The 25,940-nt window shown below is 45.5% G+C and overlaps 2 protein-coding genes across 23 annotated transcripts in view; both read left to right on the top strand.

Annotated features, from left to right (window-relative positions):
* DCAF12 (DDB1 and CUL4 associated factor 12) overlaps positions 1–11,221 on the top strand; it is a 35,209-nt gene extending 23,988 nt beyond the window's left edge. Inside the window, exon 9 of the mRNA XM_075020770.1 lies at positions 747–11,221. Coding sequence (XP_074876871.1) covers positions 747–905 — 159 coding nt within the window. The 3' untranslated portion in view covers positions 906–11,221. The remainder of the gene's footprint in view (positions 1–746) is intronic.
* A 10,995-nt stretch (positions 11,222–22,216) lies between these two features.
* UBAP2 (ubiquitin associated protein 2) overlaps positions 22,217–25,940 on the top strand; it is a 171,086-nt gene continuing 167,362 nt past the window's right edge. For 15 of the 22 annotated variants that reach the window (XM_075020123.1, XM_075020120.1, XM_075020119.1 and 12 more), the window contains exon 1: positions 22,217–22,314. The gene's annotated coding sequence lies outside the window, so the exon portion shown is untranslated. Of the gene's footprint in view, positions 22,343–22,444; positions 22,579–22,875; positions 22,898–25,940 lie in introns of those variants that run through there. The other 7 variants (XM_075020126.1, XM_075020125.1, XM_075020108.1 and 4 more) reach the window with 5 other exon arrangements.

The raw sequence follows: 25,940 nt of genomic DNA, 5'->3' as shown, positions 1-25,940 counted from the left end.
GAGACCCTTGACACAGGAGTGCTGTAGGACTTGAGAACCAGTTCTTTTTATAATAATGGGAGCTGTTGTATGAAACACATCCCAGCAAAACACTGATCATGTAACAGTAATCATGTAAGGAGGAATTGCTGCAGAATTGCTTTCTACAAAAGCTTTATGAAAGAGTATTGAAGGTTGGTTGCTTGAGTGTAAGGCATACTGACTAATGTGCTTATGCACTGATTCATAAATAAACTAGATTTTATATCTTTATATTTTTGAATGTAATTTAGTTCTAGTTTTCAGAAGCTCAAACAAAAATACATTGTCTTCCTTTAAAACCATGCTACTGTAGTAACATGGTGCTAAAGTGATTTAATTTAATTCTGTGCAATTTTAGAAGCTGTGGCTTCCTGAGGTAATGCCATGGCAGGCACTCAATTTCCTGTATATTATCATGAAGCAGTTAATGGCTTTGCCTAACTTCTGCCCCCTTACCTTTTGTATCATTTTGATGTAACTTTAAAAACTAATGAAACTTGGTATCTTCCCTACCCTTCTTCTCCCCTTGTCCAATGTTTGGCCCAAATGTCCTCAGAAAAAGCTTCAGGACAACTTTGATGTCTTCAAGTTGATCTGTCTGAAGCTTCAGAGAGTGTTACTAGAAAAGAACCATTTTTAGGCTCTGGAAGCTACCTTCTGCTTTTGTGAAACAAGGTTTTGGGTTTGTTTGGCAACAGTAACAATTCTAAACTTTCCTTTAACAGAACCATGATGAAACCTGGAGGAATTATTTTTCTGACATAAGTTTCTTCCCAAATGCTGTTTACACCCACTGCTACGACTCGTCTGGAATGAAACTCTTTGTGGCAGGAGGCCCTCTTCCATCAGGACTTCATGGGAATTACGCTGGTCTCTGGAGCTAATGATAACTCTTTATGAATGCTGATCTTTACACAGATTTCCACTTTTCTTTTCCTTTTTTTAACAACAAAATTGTGTGATGCCATTGATTTCTGATTTAAATGCAAGTTATTTTTTGGCAGAGTTTCTGTTGGTCTCCAACAGTTTTGTACATCTTTTTGAACCAGTTTTTTGCTTTAACCTCCTTGATCCTTTATATGATGGGTTTTTTAATGCCCTGTTTATTGTATTTACTCCAGATGACTCTTCCCCACATTTAGGCTATCTTGGCCATGTGCCCCCTCCCCTACTTTGCTGTGAGGTAGGATTCCTTCCTTAAAGAGTGGTTGCTCCCAGGCTTTCTGTGAAAGTCTAGGGGCTTTGCGTCAGTTACATTACCTGGAGTGAGGACTACTTGTAATTAAAAAATATTAAAAATATTTATAAGAGATAAGCTACTACTTTATCTGCAGAGCCTGGCCCTGGCCTGGGTTGATCTTATTTTTTAAAAGTACAAGTCTAATGACACTGTTTATACATAGAGGAATATGGTAATTTTAAGCTGTACTCATCGGAGCCCAGGGACGGATTCCCCAGGGGTATTGCCCATCAAGCCCAAACTGCAGAACTGCAGGAGTTTTCAAAAGTGCATTTGTGTTTGAATTGTAGTTTTCAGCAGTGCCAGGAGCAAAAGTTGTTCTCTGTTCCTTTTCTGCCTGTCCCAAGTATCAGCTTGCACAACTGGAGTTTGTGTAGACTGTTCTGCAGCATGGCTATTGCAGGGGGACATTACATGGAGGGCCTGCAGAGGTGCTTAGAGGAAATGGGAGCTAGGGATGTGAGTGTTCTTGTCATTCAATATGATGAGCCAAGGTTCCTGAGTGTGCTGCTGCTGTAGCTCATGAGTTCTTAAACTGCCTAAATCCCAGGACCATTTTTGTCCCAGGTTGTAGAAACTTTTCCCATTTTAGCTGTTCTTGTTGTGCATCTCCTCTAATAAGTCAATGTAATAAATAAAGTGGTTTTTTTCCAAGGCTAAAGAGTGCATCTCGGACTTAACTATCGCAAGCTAGAAACTTTCCATGTAGCAGGGTAACTTGCTGTTAGCTCATGTTGCAGTAGCACCTGCTGTCATCCTGCTTGCTGTAGCAGAAGCTCAGTCTTTCCCCAAATCCGCTGCTGCTTTCTGCATTCAGACTCCCTCAAGCTTCATGTGGGACTGGGTGGGGATAATAGGTCCAATGACCTTCAGGTCCAGCTGTGAAACGTGTACATCCCATGGTGATGGTCTTACCTAATACTCAGCTAAAATGCAGGACTCCAGGGTGCTCCTCCTAGCCTTTTGGCAGGCACCACACTCTCAGCTTGTTACTGATGATGCCTCTGTCCTGCTGGGGTGAATGCCTTTCCCCTGCCTCTGTCACTGGTGGAGCAGAGTGTGTCTGTACCTCACTGCTTTGGTGCCAAATGGGCAGCTGGTTGAAGCCAAGAAGAAAGACAAGGCTGGGACATGCTCTGTTCTCCCGTCTGCTGGAGATCACAGCCACCACTGCAGAGTAGCTCTAGTCCCTTACGCAGTTCCTGCCAGACTGCATAGAGCTAGTCAGCATGTGTTTTTGTGGTCCCTCTCGTCTTTGTACTCGGTATCTTCATCAGTAATGCCAAGCAGTGAGCCTCAGGCTTAATTTCCAGTTGGTAGTGGAGGCTTGGATGGAAATCCTGCAAGGAATGCAGTTCCCTTCCATCCTGGTGGAAATCATGGCCAGAGAAGAGCTCTCCCAGATGTGCACCTGTCCCAGAAGTATAATTTACTCACACTGAGCACTGACATGGGTGCTTCACGAACAGATCTTCTTGCGGCATTTCATAATTCTACTTCCCTTGTGGGTTGGTTGCTTAAACTGAATGAGTTCATGGCGCTGTGTGCGGCTGTTCAGGCTTTTCTCTGAAAAGGGGCAAATTATATACCATGGGGTAGCAAAGGAGCTCTCCAATTTTATGTAGAGTTGATCATAGTTTTTTAAAGATGTCATAATGGTGCCTGCATTGTTCTGTGATGGCAACATACTGCTTTGGTTATTTTAGAGGTTTTGAGAAGTGGAAGTATGCAGAGAAAAACAAGTGTTGGCGAAGTATGGCTGGTTCTGTATTTCTAGGATTATTCCTTCAGCTACTGTGTAAGATCACTCTGTCGCAGGGAACGTGTTCTGCTTAGCTTTTTTATTTGGGCTTGGTCTGAGGTACTGCTTTTTTTTTTTTTTTTTTTCTCGAAAGAGACGAGACACTTGAGTCTACTTGAGTGTCCTCCAATTCTGCTGAAACAACATTTGCTAATTAGGCACTTAGTGTCACCAGTGCCAATCGAAAACTCCTGGTCTAGAATTTCCAATTCTAGCCCTGATGGTGATCTATTAATTGAAGCATATCCCAGGTCTGGGTGAGGGAGCAAAAAGGGTATTTGTGTGGACTGAGCTTCAGCCTCCAAACACAGAGGCTATTTTTTCTGCAGTCAGTATAGTCTCTAGGTTACTGAAGACACCCCTGGAAAGTGTCCCTCTCTGCTGACTCTGATCTCCCTGAGTACCTCAATGTGTGGTCCTAAAGCCTGGTAGTGTGAGTGGCCTTTTTTTTTTTTTTCTGCATAGGAAACTTTGGAAAATTCTAAGAAGAATCTGCACAAGAATGTAAAATTCCTCAAGTCTCATGTGCTTCTGTGTATTCTGCTTTCAGGGTGCTTTCTTGCAAAGACGACTTCTCATGGGGAGGGGTCCATCCTTGTTGCTGTATGAAAATCCCCCCCAAAAACTGGAAACAAACTAGGCAGTGCTGCAAGCCTGTAAACAAACTGGGCCAGAGAGAACTCAATTTCTAGCCTGTTTTATTGGGTTTAAATGCTTTTAGTGACACAGATGTTAAGTTTCAGAATATTTTGTGGTTGGTTGTCTGTCACTTTTGGTCCAGTTAGTGTTAGAAATTGAGGCAAAGGTGATGATATGCCACCTGTCCAAAGATAAGTGATAGGAGGAACAGGGGGAAAAGCCAGGTTTCCTTACTTGATTTGATTTTGTTTCCCTATTGGGTTAGATACTGGAATTGAAATCCAGGATCATGGAGAGAAAGGCAGGGATTTCCCATCAAAGGGCAGAAATGGCTGTACGACAGGGAATCTCCAGGCTCTGCGTGGAGGTGATTTGAGGGCACCCTGTTATTGAAATGGCAGATAGACCCCTGCGATGGATGGAGTTGAGTCTTGTGACTGCATTTCAGTAGCTTCTTGAACAGCTCACTATGCTCTGCTGAGACCCAGTGGCATGCCCGTTTTCAGACTGTCTTCTCTTTTCCAATGTTTCTTTAATGATTTCCCTCCCTTGCTCCTTCCTGCCCTCCGGAATGGTATGTTTGGGGTTGCCTCCTCCACCCCAAATCATCCCAGTCTTTACTGTAGCAATATTGTACTTGCAGAGGTGACCTCTGTTGAGCAGAAATGGGCTTGCTGGCATTTTGTCAAGCCATGCTTGAGACCTTCAATTTGCTTTATTTTAAACTGGGTATACCTTTGAGGCTGGCTTAGACTGTGGAACTGGGCAGTTGCCCTCATACGTGTTTGACTGATGGGATTACACAGCAACAGTCTATTCCTGGTGGGGGGAACAGACTCTGCTTTATCTAGTGTTGGGCACTTGAAGGAGAGGAAAGAACTTTAATTAAACAGACCTTCAGACTTTTCTTCCTGCTGTTGACTTTTCAGTCATGTGGGATCTTTTGTGCTGCTGCTGAGCGTAGGAAGCACTTAATTTTACTGCTTAGCTCTTTTCAGTAGACTAGCATGTTAATTTGGGTATCTTTGGGTATTACATATTCAGTATTCATAATCACATGTAATCAAACTAGTGACTTAACTATGGCTTCAGTAATACCCAGCTTGTAAGTACTGGGTAGCACCTCCTCAGTAACAGTTGGGTGTTAATGTGATGGATGTTACTAAGGAAGCAGAAGCTACTTTGGAGTGTTGGCTTAAGCATAGCAGTGAGGGCGGTGCTCACCCTCTTCACCAAACACCTTATTCCTGGTAATTCCTCCAGCAATTCTCCCTTGTACAATCAAGTCATCCAGGGAGAATTGCTACTGCTCTCCTCGGGTGCTTTCTGGGATTGCGGTCAAGAAGTGAGTCCACTTGTTTGATTCCCTCATCAGTGCTGCTGGTGTTAGTCCAAGGTAAGTAAATTACCAAAGAACATTTATTAGGTGTTTGTTCCTAGTCTCAGTTGTTAATTCTCTACATAGATCCATTTTTAAGATTCACTGCGAGAGTGCCCAGTGATCTTACTGGACTTAAGTCTGTCCGCTAATGTTACATTGACATTGTGGGTGACTCTTGTGACTCCCTTCATAAGAGGGACTCCTGAACTTCATTATGGAGATATATTTGCTGCCTCTGTTTCAAGTCTTTGGCAGCTTTTTGTATCTTAAGGATTAAGAAAGATACTTGTGTATCAGTTTATCTTCTCCAGAATTTCATCCTTTTCCTTCACTTGAGTACTTCCTTTGTACATAGCTTGCAGCTGCAGTTAACAGACTAAAGTTATGATCCAGCTATGTCAAGTGGTGGTTTGGTGTCTTGATTTCTGCCCCTCAGTTGAGAGGCACTTACTGACCTTGTGAATTTATGTCCCTCACCTGGTGCAGCTGTGAAATAAAGCAGGCTTGCCTAGACCCTTCATGGAGGTCACCTGTTTTGTTTGTTTGCAAGAAACCAAGAACAGATAGGCTGTCAGTTGCTGCATCTTGGCAAAGCAGCAGCATCTTTCAGCAGCTAGGTGGGAGCTCTGAGATCTGCTTGTGGTGGTCTGATGCCCTCATTTTCCATAAACCCACTTTTCCAAGGTTCTCAATTTGCTTCTGTCGCAATTGCTGCTATGACTAAATTGCTGAACTGGGGTACACACTGCTGCAGAGCTGTGTGTGATGCAGGTGGAGCTGATCCTCTGGCCAGCCTGTACCAAGTCCTGGACTCCCATGCTAGCCAGGCACATGCCTTCTAGCTTAAAGACAAGTGAAAATCCCCGTGTGCACCACTGGCCACCACACAGCTACAGCCCGTGGTGTGACCTCAACTTAAAATGCATTTCTGAGTGTTGCAGTGCCTTCGGTAACTTACCTGAAAGTCTCTGAAGCACAGGCACCAGGAATTTGTACATGTTGCAGAGGAAGGAGCGTGGAAAGAATATAGCCACATTTTGTCTGAAGGGATCTCCTGCATATGCTCTCCCCTGCCTCTGCAAGCAGGCACTTTGGTGTGTGGTGAAGATGGGTAAGGGGGCACAAGAGAAAAGGTGAAAGCCCAACAGCATTTGGTATTGCTTTCAGGACTCCTGAGGAATTTAAAAACATAGACGGGATACTTGTTCATTGCTCAGGAGGTACTTGTGAAAGGGCTTAATCAGAAATGTTTTCAGAGGGATCAAGTAGATATCCCTGTCATTCTTGTTTCTCCATGTTAATTTTCAAGGATTTAAAATAGGAAGTATCTTTTTGCTTGTGATGCTGGGTTTCTTTATCAAAACCACATGATACTTGGCAAATTGAAAGAATGCTCTTGACAGAAAGGAATCTTCCCAACTAAAAATTGAGTGCCATTTTCTAGTATCTTGCTGGGAGCAGTATGATCTAAGAAAGCACATACAGATCTAAAACAGGGTGCCAGGGTTGACAGAGTTGGGAAAATGTGGGCTACCTGACCATTTCTGTACCCAGAAAAACACCAAGTAAAACACTTGATTGCATACCAGTTGTGGTCATTAGACTGAAGCTGAGAGGGTGTGTGAAAACAGTTGCAACATAGTGCAATGTTTCTGTAGTCCTAGATGTTGATTGTTTGACCTCAGAACAAAAATCTAGGAGTCAATACATTCTTTTCTTAGGAACTGCTTTTCTAGATTCCCTTGTTAAAAGGGAAAATTCAGGTGCTGAATCTTAAAATCTCATTAAACTTGTACTTTTTATTTGCCCATTCAACTGGTCTCCTTTCCTTTTCAAGGCCTCCCACAGTCTCAGGGTATATAAATCACTATGACTCATCCAAATAATACCGACATGGACCAACCAGAGGTTAATGTGCCTTCCTCTTCTGGTACCTTGATCTTCAAAAAGTTATCTCACAAACTCATAACTGTCTTAGGGCTGGGTACGTGCATTGTCTTTTTCTAAGATGTACGTTTTGAAGTTGCAAGAGGTTTGTACTGTTACTTGTGACTTGTTCCATATGTTTTAGGATGTGGTGTAGACACAAATCAATGCACTGGTTTGTTTTGGGATCAGTCTTACCTGTTATGTCTATCAGTGTTTGCCTGTATGTTAATGTGTACACAAATGCTGGATCTTCCCCATTGCCTATGATGTACTTGTATATGATGCACAAACTACACAAGGTGTTTTAAAACGTGCAGTTATCACAACTTGTCTTCTGAGACTAGGATGTCCTACGGTGAACTGCTTTTAATGTTTTTTTTCCAAATATATTTAATAAGTTCTCAAGCCTTGGGGGGGAAAAAAATAATTGGGACTTGCTGGCTTTTTTTCTGAATCCAGGGTCTGATGCTTGATAACAACTCTTGCAATTCCACCTATTTAGCTGAGCCTTTCTCAGCTTGCTGTTTCTGTCGTGAGCTGTGTCAGAAACAGCACTGGATCCTGAACTATCTCAGAAGCTGTCAAGTGAAGTAGTAACAGCTCTCTTTAAATGTTACAGTGCACATTTTTAACTAAGATAAAACTGTTCAAAATTATTGATGCAGCTTGCAAATGGAACAGTGGGAAATCACAGATAGTATGCAAAACCAGCCTGTCCGCACATGGGGCTCAGTGTTCAGAATTACCTTGCAAATTGTTTCTCCTCTGAAAAGTGATTTTATTTTTTTTTTTATACAAAGACATGTTTATTACATGTTTGGCTTTTTCTGAATTGGCAAAGGAAACCTTTGTTCTTAAACTCAAACTGACATCTGGAATTTGGGCTGAGTTTCCATCCCTAATGCAGATAGCAGAGGATGGTGTGATTGATACAAGATGTCCCTTCCCAGCTGTAAGGTTAATTTGATCATAAGAGCATGGAAACAGGAACACTTCTTCACTCGCTGTGGCCTTCAATGGGCATGCATATCCATAACTAACTGAAGTACAGTACTGCCTTCTGTTGATCCATGAGGCTATCTTTGTTTTTAGAATCGGTATGATTAGTCATCAGTGTATTGACATTAATATGCGGTCAAGGAGTTCTAATGTACGTGTATTTCCTGTGCTAGCTGTATCTGTTCTCTCTGTACCCCAGTACAGAATTAATCTGGAGTTCTCTTTTTAGTTCTTGCTAACTTCAGAGTTTCTTCAAATTCAGTAAGGTCCTCTTCTGTCACAGTCACTTTTCAGAGTAGAACAGATGGGTTTAACTTTGTTTTGTAACCTTCAGCACCTTCTTCTTCTCCCATTCTTCCTAGTTCGCCTTTTACAATCCATTCAAAGCTGGTTGCCTAGTCTGAAAAATATTGAGTCATAATAAAAAGAAAACCTGTAGCCTACTGCAGAAAGATCACTCTGTGTTTTTACCATAAACTTCAATGGCTGGCTGGCTGCCTCAGGAGTGGCGACTCCGCTCCTGTGCAGCCTACAGAAGGTGAAATTCTCTTGCATCTGTATTGTTCAGTGGATGTCAGCAGATCAGGAAGTGGAGCTGCCCTGCGTCTGCACCCAGTGTGTTTATTAAACTGATCAGTGGTGGTTTAGTCAACCAGAGCACTGGCATCTTTGGCTGCTACTCAATGTCATAACTAAAGATTTCATTAAGGGCAAAGCCAGGAGGGTGCATCACTGACTTTCTGCTGACTTGATCCCATTTAAAGGCTTTCTCCACAGATTTTTTTTTTTGTCTCTTGCATATTTGGTGGATTATGAAAAAACTGTGCTATAGTAGGGCTAGTGGCTAAACTCTAACCCTGTGCTCAAAAGGCAAAAGTTAATATAATGAGCTTTGGCCAGCAGTAATGCCCAGGGGCTGGCTATGCTCAGCGATGAGCTTGTAATGGAGTGTTTGAGCAATGGAAACTTTGAGGGTTAGCTCCATCATGCTGTATGCTTATGCGACTGCAGATCAGTTGCTCCAGAGCTTGTGAAACTGCTGGTCATCCCTCTTCAGATGAGATGTGAAGATGGCATGGAGAAGAACCAGTTTCCTCAGTGGTCACTCACTCTCACCCTCATCACTCAGGGTTGCCAATGCACTTGTCTCTCCGTTTTCTTGATTGGCTGTGACTAGCGTGCTTTACAGCTGCCACCAGCCACCTCCATGTGCTTCCTGCTGTGATGGAGTGAAAAGGGTCTTGTCTGCAGCTCCTTCCAGCTGGTTTGTTGTTGATGTACAGGGGTGTTAACAGGCCAGCTAGGATTTACAGCTTCAGTTAGCTGCTCTCTGCTTTGCTCTCAGTGCAGGTGTGATAGTGGGGCCATTGTGACTAGGTCTGGATAAGTAATTTCTAACAGGCTCTGTCACTCTTGCTCAAAATGCTGTGTCTCCATTCTCAGCCTCTCCTCCTGACCTTGCTCCCATCTTGCCACCCTCTACCCCTTGGAACTCCAGCAAGTTCCCTGCCCTCTGACAGCTTACTAGTTCAGGTACCAGTTCTGCAAAGCCCGGGGGCACCTCTTAAAGCCCTATGACAGTTTGAGACTTCTACGCTTGCTTAGGCAGCAGCTTGCTGAGTTCTGGCCTTGCTCACAGTCTTCCTATTCATTTGACTCAGCCCTGGTTATCTCCCTGGACTGGTATTCCCCTTTCAGTCTGAAAGGCTTTGTTCCAACCTCAGTCCTGCTCCATGAAGGAGTTGATTCCTGTACTGCTGGCTGTTTCAGTTTGGTGGCTTTTATTTTTCTCGTCGTTTCTTCTGGGGTTCACTGTGTATGTACAAAATTGTACTGACTTTCTCAGCTTTCCTGAATGTGGTACAGGGGCCCACCCTGAGAGGCATTGGAATACTTGTCTACTTCCAAGGTGCACAGAAACAAGGATGTCTTACACAAACAAGTTTTAGGGAGGAAAAGCAGCTGCATACACACAAGTGGAAAGGTATCTCTGGATGGAATAGGTGAGGGAGCAGTTTAAGAATTTTAAATAGAACAGTAACTGAGGTTTTGGTTTCTTTTTAAAAAATTGCTTTAGCAGTAGGTTTGTCTGTGTTCTAATCCACAGAAAGTTGCAATGTGAACTGGGGTTTTCTGTTCATCAATGCAAAATGTGCCTCTCAACTATAATGCAAAAGTCAGTCTCTGTCTCTCTGTTTGTAGTGGAAGAAGTTTAACTGAAGACTGATCTAATGTGTTTCTTGCTCTTTCATGTAATCATCCACACAACAGTCCTTTGCTGGTCTTTCCCAAGCACTGTATAGCACTATCCCTATTTAAAAGCAAAACAGGGATTGCATTGAGCGGTGGAACCTGCTGAACTTCCTTGGTTTGAGAGAGACACGGGAGAGAAGAGTCCAGGTTCCATGTGTTTTAAATACAACTTTAAACCAATGCAGCTACTCTCTCAGATCAGCACCACTTCCTACCTTTCCCTCCATTTAGGTGGGAATTTAAAAGTAAACCCAGCAATATGTGATCCAGGTGACATGCTTGCAGGTGGAATATGGTGGTTTTGAAATTTGAGGATTAAGATTTCTCTTGTGGAAGAACTCGGTGCAAGAGCTTGGTTCTTGGATTACAACTCTTCTGCCAGCTTGCTAAATGCAATCAAGTACTCTGGACTCTTCTGAAGAAGACTGTGGTAGAAGAGCTGTGAAGGTGTAGGCTGGAACTGATCATTTTAGGTCATCTGTGTGTTGCTTGACTACATGGACAATGTAACAGTGATTTTTACAGATTGCTTTCCATGTGTCAGTCACAAATAACTCTTAATTTGTCGTTTGGAGAAAAACTGTGAATAGATAGATTTCCAGATCAAATTAAGAGCCTAATTTTCCATCTTGCATTAACCGGGTTACTGTGTTCACATGCCAGAAAGATGTTGCTCTTTGAAAAAGCATGTTAGTGTATGTGGCAATGACCCATGCACTTTTTAAATACCTAGATCTGTACATTCTCACCTGAGTATTGTTAACCATGCTGTAATCTGACAAATGGATCTTTTATTACTGCCCTGTTATATAGATAATTGTAATTAATTGCAGTTTGTTTTTACCACTACTTGAAGTTGTGATTGGAAAATTGGTGAACAAAAAGTATTTGTGCATCTTATTATGGGTATCTCTAAATAAAATGTATTTGTATAGTGTGTTGGCTTGGCTGATGGTTTCCTTTATTTGCTGATCATCCCACTGCACGTGAATCCAGGGCAGTTTGAGAGCAAGTGGGCTTGGGTTTCTCCCTGTAACAGTCCAGCCTCTGTGTTAACATGAGTGATTCAAAGGAAATAAAGTGAACTGTTGTTCTTCCTTCACCAGTGAGGGGATTGATATCCAAAGGGCAGGTTCTCAGCTTACTCATGTTTTTTATCACTTGAACTTCAGTCCTGTTCTCTATACAGCTGCAGTAACACTCCTTGCTTCTTCCATAGGAAATTTATCTAATGGCAGAGTTGGGACTGTTACACTCTTAAAAGCATCTCTTTACTGTTCTCCTCTTCTGGTACCTATAAGACTAAGGGTTCCAGGAAGACTTTATGTACCAAAACTGCACCTGTAGCACTGGATCTTCCACCATATTGCCATTGCACAGGAGAGTGAGGCCTCTGTCCAGCTGTCTTATTGCACTGCCTCTTCTTCCCTGCGTAGAATGAGGAAGGTTATTTTTTGGAGGAGCGTCCTGAGGAGATCTAAGCTTTATCTCGGAGGTTAAGATCGTGTGCCTAAAAGCTGTTCCTGCATCCCCATCTTCTTCACACTTGTCCTCACCCTGAGGTGCTAGTTTCTATGGTCATGGACAAACTGCAGCTTTGTATGCAAGCTATGGGGGACCATGTCCCCAGCTGCACCATCTCTGCTCCCTGTAGCAGGCATTACTGATGCCTTGAAATAAAGGTTGGCGTTGAAAGACTCCATTGTATTTTTGTAGTGCTTAATTTATGCTTGCTTGAGCGACTTTGAAACTTTTGGTATGTAAGAAAACCTTGAGCATTGTTAACAGTATGCACAAATAGATAAGAAGGCTTAAGTTCTGCTGAGCTTTGTGATTAAAACCTACCAGGACCAGCTAGCTAGGAAGAAGAGATGAACCACCTGAGATGACCCACACTGTGCATGCCTTAAGAGAGAGTTCAATTAGCAGACACCAAGAATATGACCACTAGAGGGTTTCGAAGACCCCGAAAGACCACCGACCCATTTAATAGCACACACCCAAAAGGGCAGACGCTATGTAAATAATTTCTGGCAAATAACATGAATATGTACAACAATTCTGGGAGATGTAGTGAATATGTATATATTAAACAATATAAGCTTTGTTTGCTGTAGGTAATGGTATGCACGCTAGGAGGAACTATCCCCCATGCATCCAGCGCTGCAATAAAGAATGTCTGCTTTCTAAAACTCCAAAATTGAGTCTTAGAGAGTTTCTTCGACCAGCTTTTTCAGTAACACTACTGTACTTGTGGATGCCAAAAGGGGAAAAGGAGAGTCTAAAAAACATGTGAATACTATACTGTCATCCTACTGAGCTTTACACCAAACTGTTTGAGAGCTGAGAGATGCAAAAAAAAAAAAATCCCTGGCCCTGGAGACATGCAGGAGATGATGTGTTAGATGTGTGGTGGGATGGGGCTAGAAGGCATCGGTAGCAGTACAACCTGTGACTCCTGGCTTGTCTCCTGTCATGGCCATGGATTTGGATGAGCTTGTGCCAACCCCTCAGTGTGGCACCTGGAGCTGAACTGCTTGTGAGCTATGCTCTGTTCCTAGATGGTCACACTTGCTGCTACTCCTCCTTAACTGAGAACGGGTCCCCTGCCAGGCTTATGGTTTTGTTTCTACCCCTAAGCCTCATAAGAGGGTGAGGGGACAGTTACTTTAAGCTGTAGAAAGGGCTCTGGCATGGAAGGTTAGTAACTCCCCAGCTGCATCAGACGCTCCATTGAGTACAGCATCCAGATGATGTGGGGCCCGTCAGCTGATGTGCAGGACCAAAAAGGATGTCAGGAAGTACCAAGATGGTCAGTACTCGTCAAGTTCCTCCTAGATGTGTGTCCAGCTTAAATCTCAGCAGTAGAGTCCAAATCCTCCCCTAGCAGCTAATTCTAGCGTTCACCTATTTTGTCCCATCATCTGTCCTGCAGGTCCCCTTGCTTTCCCACTCCCTGTGCAGATGAAGCAGTTTGTTCCCTTCTGTGGGCCAGCTCATCTCTTCCTGTTGGAAGGGATTTTTTAACTGTTTCATGGCCATGGTCTTCACTCCTTATACTGAACAGTCCAGGTTCCCTCAGTTCTTTCTCACTGGCTGTGCTTGGCATGTGCTTGTGTGGCCACCGTCATTCCTGGCTGTGGAACCAAGATGAGATCCATTGCACTCCTTGGCCTGGAGCCTGCAGAAGGTCTATGTTTCTGTCAACTGTTCTTTTACTGTACACTACAAACACGGTGGCAGTGCACATTATCCCTTTCAACACTCAATCTGCTGCCTGACTCCTGACTCCCGGCCCAGCTGCTGCAGGTTTGCTTGGCTGTCATCACTTCCCTTCTTGGGTGTATTTTGCTTCTGATCTTTGTGACTTGGGCTCTCAGCTCTTGCCAGCTGCTGGCACCGCTGTTGCAGAACAAGGTATCCAAACCAAGACAGCACTGTGGGAATAGTTTCACAGTGGTTCTGTTAGTTCTTCCTAGCCATAGCTGTACTTATCCTGTCTGCTTCTGAATGGAGGATCAGTATAGTCTTTTCCAGTGCAAGGTGCTTTCAAGGCCCAGTAAATGGATTAATAAATTAAGAGATGCCAGGAACGCAGTGCTTGAACTGTTCTTTGGGCAAAGGCCATTTTTTCAGAGATTGGAAGAGAGCAATTTGACAGAGTATTAGAAAACAAGAACCTCTGTGCTTTGTCTCCCAACTTCCTCAGTCCCCCCCAAGCCTCCTCATCCGGAAGAACAAATGCCAGGATGCCTTCAGCCCCCTGCAAGGCTCAGGGGACCTCGTGGACAATAATGCATTTGGGAGCTACTGATCAGCTGCTCCAAAGTAACGCCCTGCACGGAGAGTCTTACCTTTCCCTCTTCATTAAGGTGTACCATGAGCTGGTAGAGGCAAGAGAGAAGCCGCAGGCCTTAAGTGCAGTGCTGCGGTCAAAAGGTCAGCTAGACGGTTGCTTGGACTGTTTGTGCCAAAGACATAAACAGAGCGAGGGTCATGTTCCAGGGATGCTGAAGTCACAGCAGAAAGATTTGTAGCCCCTGTAATCAGTGCCTGTGGTTTTTTTTCTGTGTTGTCAAAAGTCTCCCTGTTCGAGGGGTTTCCTCTCTCCACAGACTCACTGCAGTGTCTCGTGCACGGTGAACATTAGGCACATGGACTCATCTACAGTATAAATTCCACAGATTCTAGACAACTGGAAAGGATGCGGCTAGATTTAAGGTTGCCTCTGGGGAGACAGACTGCCACTGTTGCTGTAAAACTCCTCCCCATATAGCTGCTGTATTCTAGGTAGTATTCACCTAGGGAGCAATGCTGGCTAATTCCTCCATATATATGAACCCTAGAAGAGGTCTGGAAGCCAAGAGGGTGAGGAACGGTTGGTCAGCACTCAGAAGAACACCTGGGAAAGCGCGAGCCATTTCCTCACACACTGTGGAGGCAGACTGCTTCCTGCTTCTGAGGGCTGCTGGACACCACGCAGCAGCCCAGCCAGCAAGGATGCCAGTAGAGAGCTATTAAGCTGTAACAACTTCTGATCTTGCTCTCTGATAAAACCACTTCATAGAGACTTTATTCCCTTCCAGGAAAGAAATTCTAGGAGTAATGATGACTTGTCATGTGCATTTATAGGAGCATCCCTTTCCTCTTAATCACAGGAAGCCAACTTTAGCTTTTTACCTATATAAACAGACTTTGACTCCAAAAAAATTATTTTCCCTGTTATCTTGGTATATATACAGTAGGCTGCTGCTGTTGCACTTTGAGTGCATTTGGTTTGGGGGAAAACTTTTAGTCCTGTACTCTAGGCTGCTCAACTCTGCTTAGGGGAAAGGAAACATCCAGCACTTGAATGTTCTGCACAGAGCAATAGAAAGTGACAACAGGGAAGAGTCTGGCTCATATGGCATGGATTTCCCTACTAACACACTCTTGGAATAAGAAATGGTCAGAGAGGTCAAGTCATATCCCCAAATGCTGGATGCCTCTACTCTCTGAATGACAGAATAGCTGAGTTTGAAAGAGACCTTTGGAGATCAGCTAGTCCAACACCCTGCTCAAAGCAGGGTCAACTAGGGCAAGCTGCCCAGGGCCATGTCCAGTCAGGTTTTTAATATCTCCAAGGATAGAGACTTCACAACCTCTCTGGGCAACATGTGCCAGTGTTTGACCACCCTCACAGTAAAAAAAGTTTCATGTTTAAATGGAATTTTCTGGTTTTCAATTTGTGCATTGTCACTGGGCACCACTGAGAAGTCTGGCTTCCTCTTCTTTAGTCAGTCCCATGAGGCAAGGGACTGGTAAGATCCCCCTAAGCCTTCTCTTCTCCAGGCTAAACAATCCCAGCTCTCTCAGCCTGTACTATATGTCAGGTACTTCAGTCCCTTAATCATCTCAGTGACCCTTCGCTGGACTCCCTCCAGTGTGCCCATATCCTTCTTGTATCGTGGAGCCCAGAAGTGGGCACAGCACTCCAGATGTGTCTCACCAGTGCTGTACTGGTGAGAAGAGGGGAAGGATCACCTCCCTTCATCTACTGGCAGCACTCTTCCTAACGTAGCCCAGGATGTTGTTGGCCTTTGATGCAAGGGCACATGGCTGGCTCGTGTTCCACTTGTCCACCAGGACTTCCAGGTTCTTCTCTGCCAAGCTGCTTTCCAGATACTTGGTCCCAGCCCACAGTGGTGTATGGAGTTATTCCTTCCCAGGTGCACAACTTCACATTTCCCTTTTTGAACTACTTAAGATTCCTGTTGGCCCATTTCTCCAGCCTGTTGAGGTCCCTTTGAATGGCACCACAACCATCTGGTCTATCAGCCACTCCTCTCAGCTTTGTGCCATCTGTGAACTTGCTGAAGCTGGACTCTGTCCCACTGTTCAAGTCATTAATGAAGACACTCAACACTATTGGCCCCAGGACCTAGGGTACACCACCAGTGACTGGCGTCCAGCTGGACTTTGTGCCACTGATCACAACTCCTTGAACCCAGCAGTTCTGCTGGTTTTCAGTCCACCTCACTGTCCATAGACCTAGTCCATAGTTCATCAATTTGTCTATGAGGCTGTTATAGGAAACACTGTTGAAAGCCTTGCTAAAGTCAAAGTGAACAACATCCCCTTCTCTTCCCTCATCTGTCAAGGCAACCATTTCATCGTAGGTGATGACGTTGGTCAAACATGACTTCCCCATTGTAAATCCATGCTGACTACTCCCAATCACCTTCTTGTCCTCAGTGTGTTTGGAAATGGCTTTCAGTACTATTTGCTCTTATCACCTACCTTCACAGGACTGAGGGAAGCCTGACCAGCCCTCCAAGGTCTCTTAAGCTCACTGATTTGTTTCTGCCATTGCCAGTTGCTCCATCTACAAACAGCCCTTTTATAATTTAAAGCAGATGACTGACATTTAACCAGAACTGGCAAATATCCTTGGACATGCTGTTCAAAACATCCTCCTAAAATATATCACAGGATAAAAATGCTTGTAATTTATCCTAAGATGAAGTTTGGGGGAAAACAGTAAATGGCACAACATCTAGTTTCCACTTTACAACACTATTAGTTTATTACCAATCAATTACAGGAACATTTACATTATCTGGAGTAAGTAAGGGTTGAGATTCCACCAGGCCTGTTAAAATCCAGCTGATAAAAGCAGATGCTCTGTAAGCGCTGCAAGAGGCACTGTACAACATGGTGCAAGGATGTTTTTAAAAGTCTCCAGCAGGGCATGAAGATGTTGATGCAGCCCAGTAACTGAATTAGCTTTGCATTTACGAGACACTGCAGCTGAACTAATCAGCCATCCCAGAATGAACTAGCTCTGCATGTAAACAACTGGTGTCTCTGGTTGATAAACTTTGAGTTGCCTGTAACTTAAATTAGAAAAGGAACAGATAAAACAAATTCCTCTACGTTTATTCTGGTATAAGCTTGCATAAGCTATATGAGCAAAAGGATTTTTTTGCTTCCAGGAATTTTCAACCTCTTAAAGAAAAATTCCTAGCAATTGTATTGGCCCACTTGTAGACAGTTTTAAAAGGACTAACAGACAATTATAAAAGTAGGAGTGTTTAAAAAATAGCTGCTTCTTGTTCAACTAAGAAGCAGGATGCTCTAGTAGTGTCACAGTGGGACAGAAGAAATAGCTGGTTGTTAGCTTATGGACCAAACAGTGTGAAGTAACATTTGACAGTCAGAAATGGTTTTCTATCACCAGGCCTGAGGTGTTTACACCCAAGAGTTCACAGAAGCATAGAATGGTTTGGGTCAGAAGGGACCTGTGGGTTGGAAGGGACCTTTAATGATCATCTAGTCCAAGCCTGCCCGCCCAAGTTCTTTAAGAGCTGGCCAGAGAAACTTCTGGCTTCATGGAGATCATTTTAATCTTTGGAAATTTTAAGAGGCTGGAAGCATGCCACTGTTTGAGCAGGGCACAGAGGGGTGACCAGATACCTGCAGACTACTTTCCTTGATGTCACAGGCAAAATAATGGAAAACTGATAAGGGACTTGATTAATAGAGAATTCAAGGCTAGATATAGTTAATGCCAGGCAACAGGGTTGTGTGGAAAATAAGTGTGTTTAACAAAAGCCTATTTAATTCTTAGAGATTGTTCGGCTGATAAAGGTAACAGTGGGCACGTCACAGAATTAATCGGGGAGTGTGACAGAACAAACTCAGCACTCACCATTAGCAGAGCATGCACTACACAGATTAACAACTGCCAACATCCTCCCCGAAACAGGTGCTTATAGTGAGATTCTGCAGGATCAGTATCAGGCTCAGATGTGTTGAACTTTTTTCATACAGCCAAATTACGAGGTGAGAAAACTTGGACCAAGGGCTGCAGAGGGCACCTATGGAAGAGGGTCTGTCTCCAGGCACACACTGTCTCTAAAGGAAGATCAAGCAGTCCAAAATTAAGTCCCAGGATGACACTGAGACATGAGAGACTAATGCAGACTGTGGATGTTAAGAATTTTAATGGCCTGGGCTGTATGAAGGCTAGACACAATGATATCATTACCCTTCCTGCCTTCAGTGCTGTGAATGGCACCTGTACTAGAAGGGCTTGCTTCCACAAATGAAATGGCAACCCTTTCAAGTACAATTGTGGCTGCAGCCTTGCCTCTGCATGCATATTAATGCAATCTAATGCATTGGATCCCATTTCTAGACAGCATCTTTACGAGTTTCATCCCAAGTCTAAATGCAGCAGCAATCTCTTGTATGCCCAAGGTCAACATCTCTTCACACAGCCCCACTTTGCATCTAAGATTTTCAACTGTTCCATTATTGAGACGAGGGGAGTCAAAAGAATCTCAGTAGACATAATAAAGGGGGGTGAAAGATGATGTTTAGTGTTTACATTGTTGAAATTAGCTGAGGTAGAGACAGTCCTTGATAAGAAGAGCTGGTCCCAAGAACCAGCCAATGAGGTAGAGACAGTCCTTGATAAGAAGCAGGAGCAGGCCCCAAGAGCCAGCTAAGACTGGTCTTGCAGCTTGGGCGAATACCAAGAAATCACTGAGCCTGCGCAAGGAAAGAGGTAACTAGCGGTGACGAAGAGGAGTCATCTATCTTCATCTCCGCGACCACCAGACGACTACCATAAAGAGGCACTGCACAGGCGCAGCTGAGAGGAGACTATGGAAATGACCTCTCGGAGCTAATTTTAATATGAAGCAGGGATAGGTCATGCATACGTATAGGCATATCGTGAATATGTAATACCTGACTGTATAAACTTGAGGCAAACTGCTGAGTCGGGCGCACACGACTTTGGTGGGACTACCCCCCGTGCTGCCCAGCGCTGAATGAACATACCTACTTTACAATCTCACTGATTGTGGAGTCTGTTTTCTGCACGTCACTATAACTAGAGAGAATTCCTAATTCCCTGCAAACTCAACTCAAACCTGAAAGTCAAGCTTGGTTTCTTCAGGCGGAGCCTCTCCATTACAGAGCCCGGGTATGAATGGATTACATTGTCTCTCTGAGGCTACTGGAGTATGTTTTGGAGAAAGGCAGTGCTGTCGATGCAGGTGTCATGGGTTAAAGCTGTAAGAACAGTTTGCAGAGAAGAGCAGTATTTTTGTTAAGACAAAGTGATATAACTGGGGGAAACAACAGGCACAAAGAAAATAAAACCTTCACACTAAATTGTGAAAAACTGCTCTAAACTTCAGCTCAGTTGGATTAATTTTCCAATGAGTCTGAGAGGCAAGGGTTGGTAGAATGGAAAGTAGAAGAGAGCATTAGCAAGAGGTAAGATACACTGCAGCCCCAGCCTGTGAATAGATGTTTTTTGTTTCTTGTCTGTAACACAGAGGTAGAGCAGACTTCTGAACTAGGAACAGGCTGATGCTCTTAACACAAGTGGTTTCCCCCTACTCGCAAATGTGACTGGCAAATAGAATGCCAAAGCACTAGAAAGGTGGTTTCCAGCCTGTGATACCCAGAGTGCTAGCTATCTAAGAAATCTACAGTATGTGACTGAGAAAAGCAATCCTGAAGTAAGCTTAAAAACACAGTCTGGTGGGATTTGCACCTGGGCTGCATTATTCATAGTAGTTGGAAAACTGAAAAGGTCACAGAACCTTGTAACAGCAGGTAAAGTCCGGACACAGGCAGCAGGTAGAATTTGCCTGCCAGGCCTAGTCAAACCTTCACTGTGTTTAGCGCAGGGTCTCCTGTCCAAGCCCCAGGTACTTAATATTTGGAGCAAGGGTCTATAACCCCAAGCCTCCATCTGTTTATTCCTTTAGTTCTCCTCTGGAAGCTTTGGCGGTGAAATATGCCATTTTCTCATTTATATTTACTCCATGTACAGCAGAGAGGAGCCTACAATGCTTTAGTCCTGGTATCCTTGTTTAATTTTCTCCTATTCCAAATGCTCCTGGGATGGATTCTGTGTGATATTCAGAGACACACTCCAGCTGGCACCACACCATCTGACTACAGCATCCCAAGAGCTCTCAGCCTTTGTTGTTCCGTGCTGCACATCAAATATCCATCTTGATTAGCAAAGGATTGCCAAGTCATGATGAAAGAATGCTAATAATACTGATTAAATCTGCACAGATTATGGAGCCGCAGACATGTTTGTCACAATGCTTGTGAAACTTTGTTTAGAGCTATAATTAATTTCCTCCCCCCAATACTAATAAAACAAAATACCAACAGCTGCCTCAAGAAAATCAACACTACCTGTGCCCTGTTTGGTCTGAATTTCAACTTAGCTTTAAAGGACCCTCTATCTTATTGGGAAAAGATGGGAATAGGGAGGTCTTGCTGCTTCTGAGCAGTAGGAACTGTTGTAGCTCCTGCCCATCTATGTAATAAATATCAAGGTCAGTCCAGGACGCACGCCACTTAAATCTGTCTACTCTAAAAAGAGAAGGCAGAAGCATGAACAACACCGATTAATTTTCAGATACTGCTTTGGGTAAAATGAGATTTGATGCCCTCTCTACTTATGTGGAGAGTATGGGGTCAAGGGACAGAGGATGAGCAAACAGCAGCAAAGGAAATAAGACCACAGAAAAGGTCAAAAACCACAGGACATCTCACTGGAGGCACCAGGGGCTGAACAAATAGTCTGATATCTGGTGCCCCCATCCTCTTCACCAACCCTGCCTGCTCAGCAAAGTGCCAAGCAGGTACCAATTTCCACATCAGCTAATCGAGCCCTGCCGTAAAATGCCAGCCCTTACAAAGGTGGGATGCTGGAAGGGTAAACCCGCTACATTTCAGGCAACCAGAGGTGCCGTACAGAATGGGAAAAATGCACAGCAGGAAAAAGCCTAAAGGGAAAAAAGTTATTTTTTTTCCTGGCTCACCACCTGAAACTCCTCTTCTTAGGGACTCAAGCAACCTTCCTTCCTTGCCATCTGTCCTGTCACCATTCACTTTAGGTTGCCAGAAGCTGCACCAAGTGCTCTGACATACCTCTGCTCTGCCACTCCCTTGCAGTTCTCTGTTCATCCCTAGCATACTCTCCTTGACCTTTTCCTCCTGTGGCACAGATATCCTTTGTCTTGGGATTCCTCCATGTCAATGGGGTGCCTACCTGCATCCAGCCTAGCAAAAGAGTGTGACACTTAGAAAAAACTAACGTAAGCGTGGAATTGGTTCCAGTTTCCTGACCACTCAGGCATTGCTCTCAGCAACTGTGGAGAGAAAATGTGAAGGAGCCTTTTGATTCTCTAGTCAGGTGGATTGTTTGGGATATCAAATAGGTCTGGGATGAAGCCCCCAAGAGAACAACTACAGAAGGAACAAGGGAGCTCCAGAAAGCCTGTGTTGGCTCAGCCTGAACACTGTCTGGGACCGAGGCACCAAGTGTAATGAATATAACGTGGCAACCTGAACAGGCTTTAATCTGCAACATAAACCACTCACAATCAGTCCTGCCAAAACCCTGCAGGGCAGAAAATAAAAACCCACCTTAAAATAACAAGTAAAAACCTTAAAAAAAAAAAAAAAAGCTCCTGGTTCGAACCGCTCCTTCGGCCAGCGAGAGAGGAACCGAGCCACGTTTCTGAACGTTCACCCTGCCCCTAAACCCACCCGCCCACCCAGGGACCAGGCGGCGCCCGGGGGGCGCTGGGGCTCTACCTCACCGCGGCCTGACAAAGCACTCAGGCGGGGCCGCCCGTCCCCGCAGAAGCCCCCTTCCCGGTCGCGCTCCGCCGGCGCGTCAACTCTCCACAGAGCGAACCCAGGAGCGGCTGCAGCCTTGCCCCGGGGCCTGCCGCGGCGACAAACCGGCGCCAAGGCCCACCGGGAGCAGGGAGGCCCCGCAGCCCCTCACGGAGGCTCAACCCTCGCCGCCTCCCCCTCAGCGCCGCCTCTCCCTCAGCGCCGCCATGGGCGGGGCCAACCGTCCCCTTCCGCCGCGCGCGCCCTGGGGTGGAGGGGGGTGTGCGCGCGCGCGCGCCGTGCCGCCGTCACGTGACGGGAGAAAGGGGCCGGCTTCGCTCTCCCTGCTCACGTGGTGCCGGAGGGGGGTAGGCGGAAGGGCCGGTGGATGGGCGTGCGCTGGTGGTGTGTGAGGGGCGAGGCGCGCAGGAGGGTAAAGGGGTGGGGGGGTGGGGGGTTTTGGGGGGTGCGGGGACGGGAGGCGGTAGGCGAGCGCGTCACGTCACGTCACGTGGCGGGGGAGCGGCCTCGCGCGCGCGTGGAGGAGGAGGAGGAGGAGGGGGGAGGGAGAGAGAGAGAGCGCGAGCGAGCGAGGCAGGCAGGCGCGGGGTGGTCACGTGACGGTGGTGGGCGCCGCTGCTGCTGCTGCTTTGTGAGCACATTGGGCAGGTACCGCGCGGGGGGGTGGGGGGGGGAGTGTGTGTATGGGGGGGGGAGGGGGGTCCGGGGCCGCGCGCGCCCGCGGGGAGGTGTCGGGGGTCGGGGGGGGGGGGGGCGCGTCCCCCTCCCTCCCTCCCTCCCCGCCCGCCCTGCGCGCGCGGCAGCGGCGGTGGGCCCGCGCGCCCGCCGGAGGCCCGGCGCCCCTCCCCCGCCCAACGGTCCGCGGACGGCCGTTGCTCCCTCAACGACCCGAGGCCCCCGGGACGGGCCCGGCGACGGGCCCGTCCCGGGGCCAGTTCCTCTTGCCGGTGGGTGCTTTTGTCCGGCGGTAGGTGTCTGCCAGGACCGCCCCTTCCCGGCCGCGGAGGGGTTGGGGGGGGTGGGGGTGGCGGCGTGTGAGGGGAGGCGGCTCTGCCCTACTTTTCCTGGCGGCCGCCCGGGGGAAGCTTCGCCCTGCCCTAGATTGCCACCCCCCCAACACGCAGATACACCCCCCCCCTCACACACACACACTTCAGGGGCGCGGGTAGGGGCCGCTGAGTAGGCCGCGGTTGCAGGCAGCTCCCGCTCTGCTCCTGCCCGGGCTCCTGTCGGGAGTGGGAGCCCACCCGCCCCCCGGTGGGTGCCGGGAGAGGTGGGTTAGCTTTCCGCTTTCTCTGGTTCGGGGCAGTGGGTCCTGCACCCCATCCTGGTTGTTCCTCATCCACTTAGAGCTGGGGGTTTCTCTCCTGACGGGTTCGTGCTTCTCGTGGCTCTGTGGGCTTGGGGGTTTGAGGAAACTGGGGTGCAGCTGGACCCCTCAGAGGAGAAGTGGGGCTGGTGGAAGGTTGCGTGCCTTTGGGCTCCTTCCTAGTCTCGAATCAGGCCATGGTAGTGCTGGCAGCACAGAAGGGGAACAAGTGGGTGAATAACTTGATTTGTGCTTTGTGTAGGGCTTTATTTCCATGTTGTCTTTCCCCATCTCCTTCTCGGGTGCTCCCTCGCTGGTGGGGGTGGGTAGGACAGCCGTGTCACGGTCACAGTGTTGCTACAGAATTCACTGACAATAGCATTTCGGCAACAACAGTAGGTTACTTGAGGACATGGTGACAAATGAAACGTTCTCTCTGTTAACCTTCTCTACCTAGTCCTTCCTCACCCCCTATTATGTGTGGTTTATGAGAATTGAAGTCAGGGCAGGGCTTTGCTATTGGGCTGGCTTATGTTGCATTTAAAAACAAAAAAGAAAGCTCTTCTGTGTTTGCTGTTGTTGTCAAAGAAAATTGCAGCAGGAAGGTGGCCTGGTAGAAACCCTTCTGCAAGAAACTGGATGTAGAAAGGGACCTGGTGCACCTTTGAGCCTGATGGCAACGATCTGAACTCTGTGATGTGAAATAGATTTAAAAATATGTGCTGAAACATCTGCAGTGCTATTGAGCAGCTCCCAGGTGGCATTCAGGGTGAACCTGGTTTGAAGCTTTTCTTACAGGTGTGTTAACATCAGGAGCATGGATGTGCAGAGCCCTCTTGATTGTGTTCAAAGGAACATGCAGTCTTGTGGAACAGAGACTTCGGGTTTGGTGTGGGGCTATGTAAGGGGAAACTCACGGGGGCCAGCCCGCTTCACCTCTAGCTGCCAAGCAGCAGTTGGTCCCTAGTCATCTCAATTCGAGTAAATGCTGAGTGCTTATAATACAGCAGCAGATCAAGGCGATAGCCTCTGGGGTGGTGGTGGCTGGTGAAATGGAGGGGCCGTCCTGGCATGAGAGCAGCTGTTTTTTTCAAGGAGAGAAATTGGAGCTGGATGTGAGGGAAGGGAAGGGAGGGGGAGGATGTGCAGGCCTGGAGGAGCAGTGCTTGCCGTTGAAACGGAGCCCTTCACAACAAACGGCAGCGACTCAGCCTTCTGAGGCTTTGCCTTTTTAATATTTACCAGGCCCTTTTAGCAATTCCTGTGATTATATCACGTTCTCTGGTGGAATCTGGGTTTGGATTGCTACCTGGCTGACTCAGTATTTATACCTGGGCCCAATCTGTCTGTGGTAGTTTGACCTAACTTGTTTAAAGAATTTATTTTTAACCTTACACTAGGTAACTTGAAAGCAGGGAAGGCTAAATCACGTTGCAGCATTAATGATGTTTTGGGACTCCTGGAGGGTTACATGGAGAAACTGGATTAACTGGTGTAAACCAATTTTGATGCAGATTCTGAAAAATGAGCCAGCTTTTGTGTTTATAACCTCAACAATCTTGCTAACTTAAAGGAGTGAGGGAGGAGTGGGAGTTGGGCAAGCTCTGTTCTGCTTTGTTCTAGTTACAGCTTTATCAGCATATTGATTTAAAAAAAGTGTTTCTAGTAATAAAAACAAAGGCATGGAAATCCAGAACTTGAGGCTCTTTCACTTGCGTTTTGGCCAGTCTTCAAAACAACTCCTGGTGCCATGACTTGCAAAAGGATTTGGCCATTCAAGGGGACTTCGTAGTTACAGACTGGCCACTAAAATCTAAGGAAGCTAAGGGAAAACCCAACAAAAAAAGTCTTGTCTGTTATCAGAAGCTATTATGCTTTAATTGTTTGGGTTTTTTTTTTAGTTCTTCCAGTTTTTAAGCTACTGTTTTAGGACTTAGAAGCAGATTTTTGATGTTTCATATTTCTTCCATGGACTTTTATTTTATATGATGCTTTTCTCATAGAATGCCATTTTTGGTATGTTTTATATTTGTTGCTGATGTCCCCCTAGTGATACTGATCATAGCAGAATAGTATGCTGATTAATAGTGCTTCAGAAACATGTACAGACTATTAATACTCTGTTAATATTTAGTATTGATAGTATTACTATTAATAGTGATGTTTACTTACAATTTCAGTAATGTTTAGTTACCAGTACTTGGAATAGGATCTTCATGAAAGAATAGGAATACAACTTTATATCTTTTATTAATCTTTTTATTTATCTTTTGTCTCTTACTTCGTTAAAACACATGAGCAGGACTCTGAAGACCTCTTGTTGCAAAATGGAGTGGTTTGGACCGCTTAAAGAATCACCTCCAATGGTATTAGTAAAAATGATTTAATAGGAATTTATATAAAAACACAACTTTACAGAATTCGATGGCAAGGTTCACACTATCATTGAATACATGGATGAAACTTACGCAGGAAAATTAAGTTAGAATCAAACTAAAATTATGTATACAGAAACCAAAGACACAATAGGGTAAAAGAGAAACATACAAAGGAAAATAGAGTTAGAATTGATTTCTTGTGATTTGTACAAAGGTCAGAAATGTGAAAAAGTAGGGGAGACCCTCCTGTTGAGTCACGAGGTTCAGAGAAGACCCCCTTGCATTCTAAACTCCTGTTGGAGTCTAGGTGTGGCTGGATCGAC

This window comes from Buteo buteo, chromosome Z (assembly GCF_964188355.1).
Source record: "Buteo buteo chromosome Z, bButBut1.hap1.1, whole genome shotgun sequence".
Taxonomy (NCBI): domain Eukaryota; kingdom Metazoa; phylum Chordata; class Aves; order Accipitriformes; family Accipitridae; genus Buteo; species Buteo buteo.
Note: the sequence above shows the minus strand (reverse complement) of the source record. Positions and strands in the feature narration are given on the sequence as shown.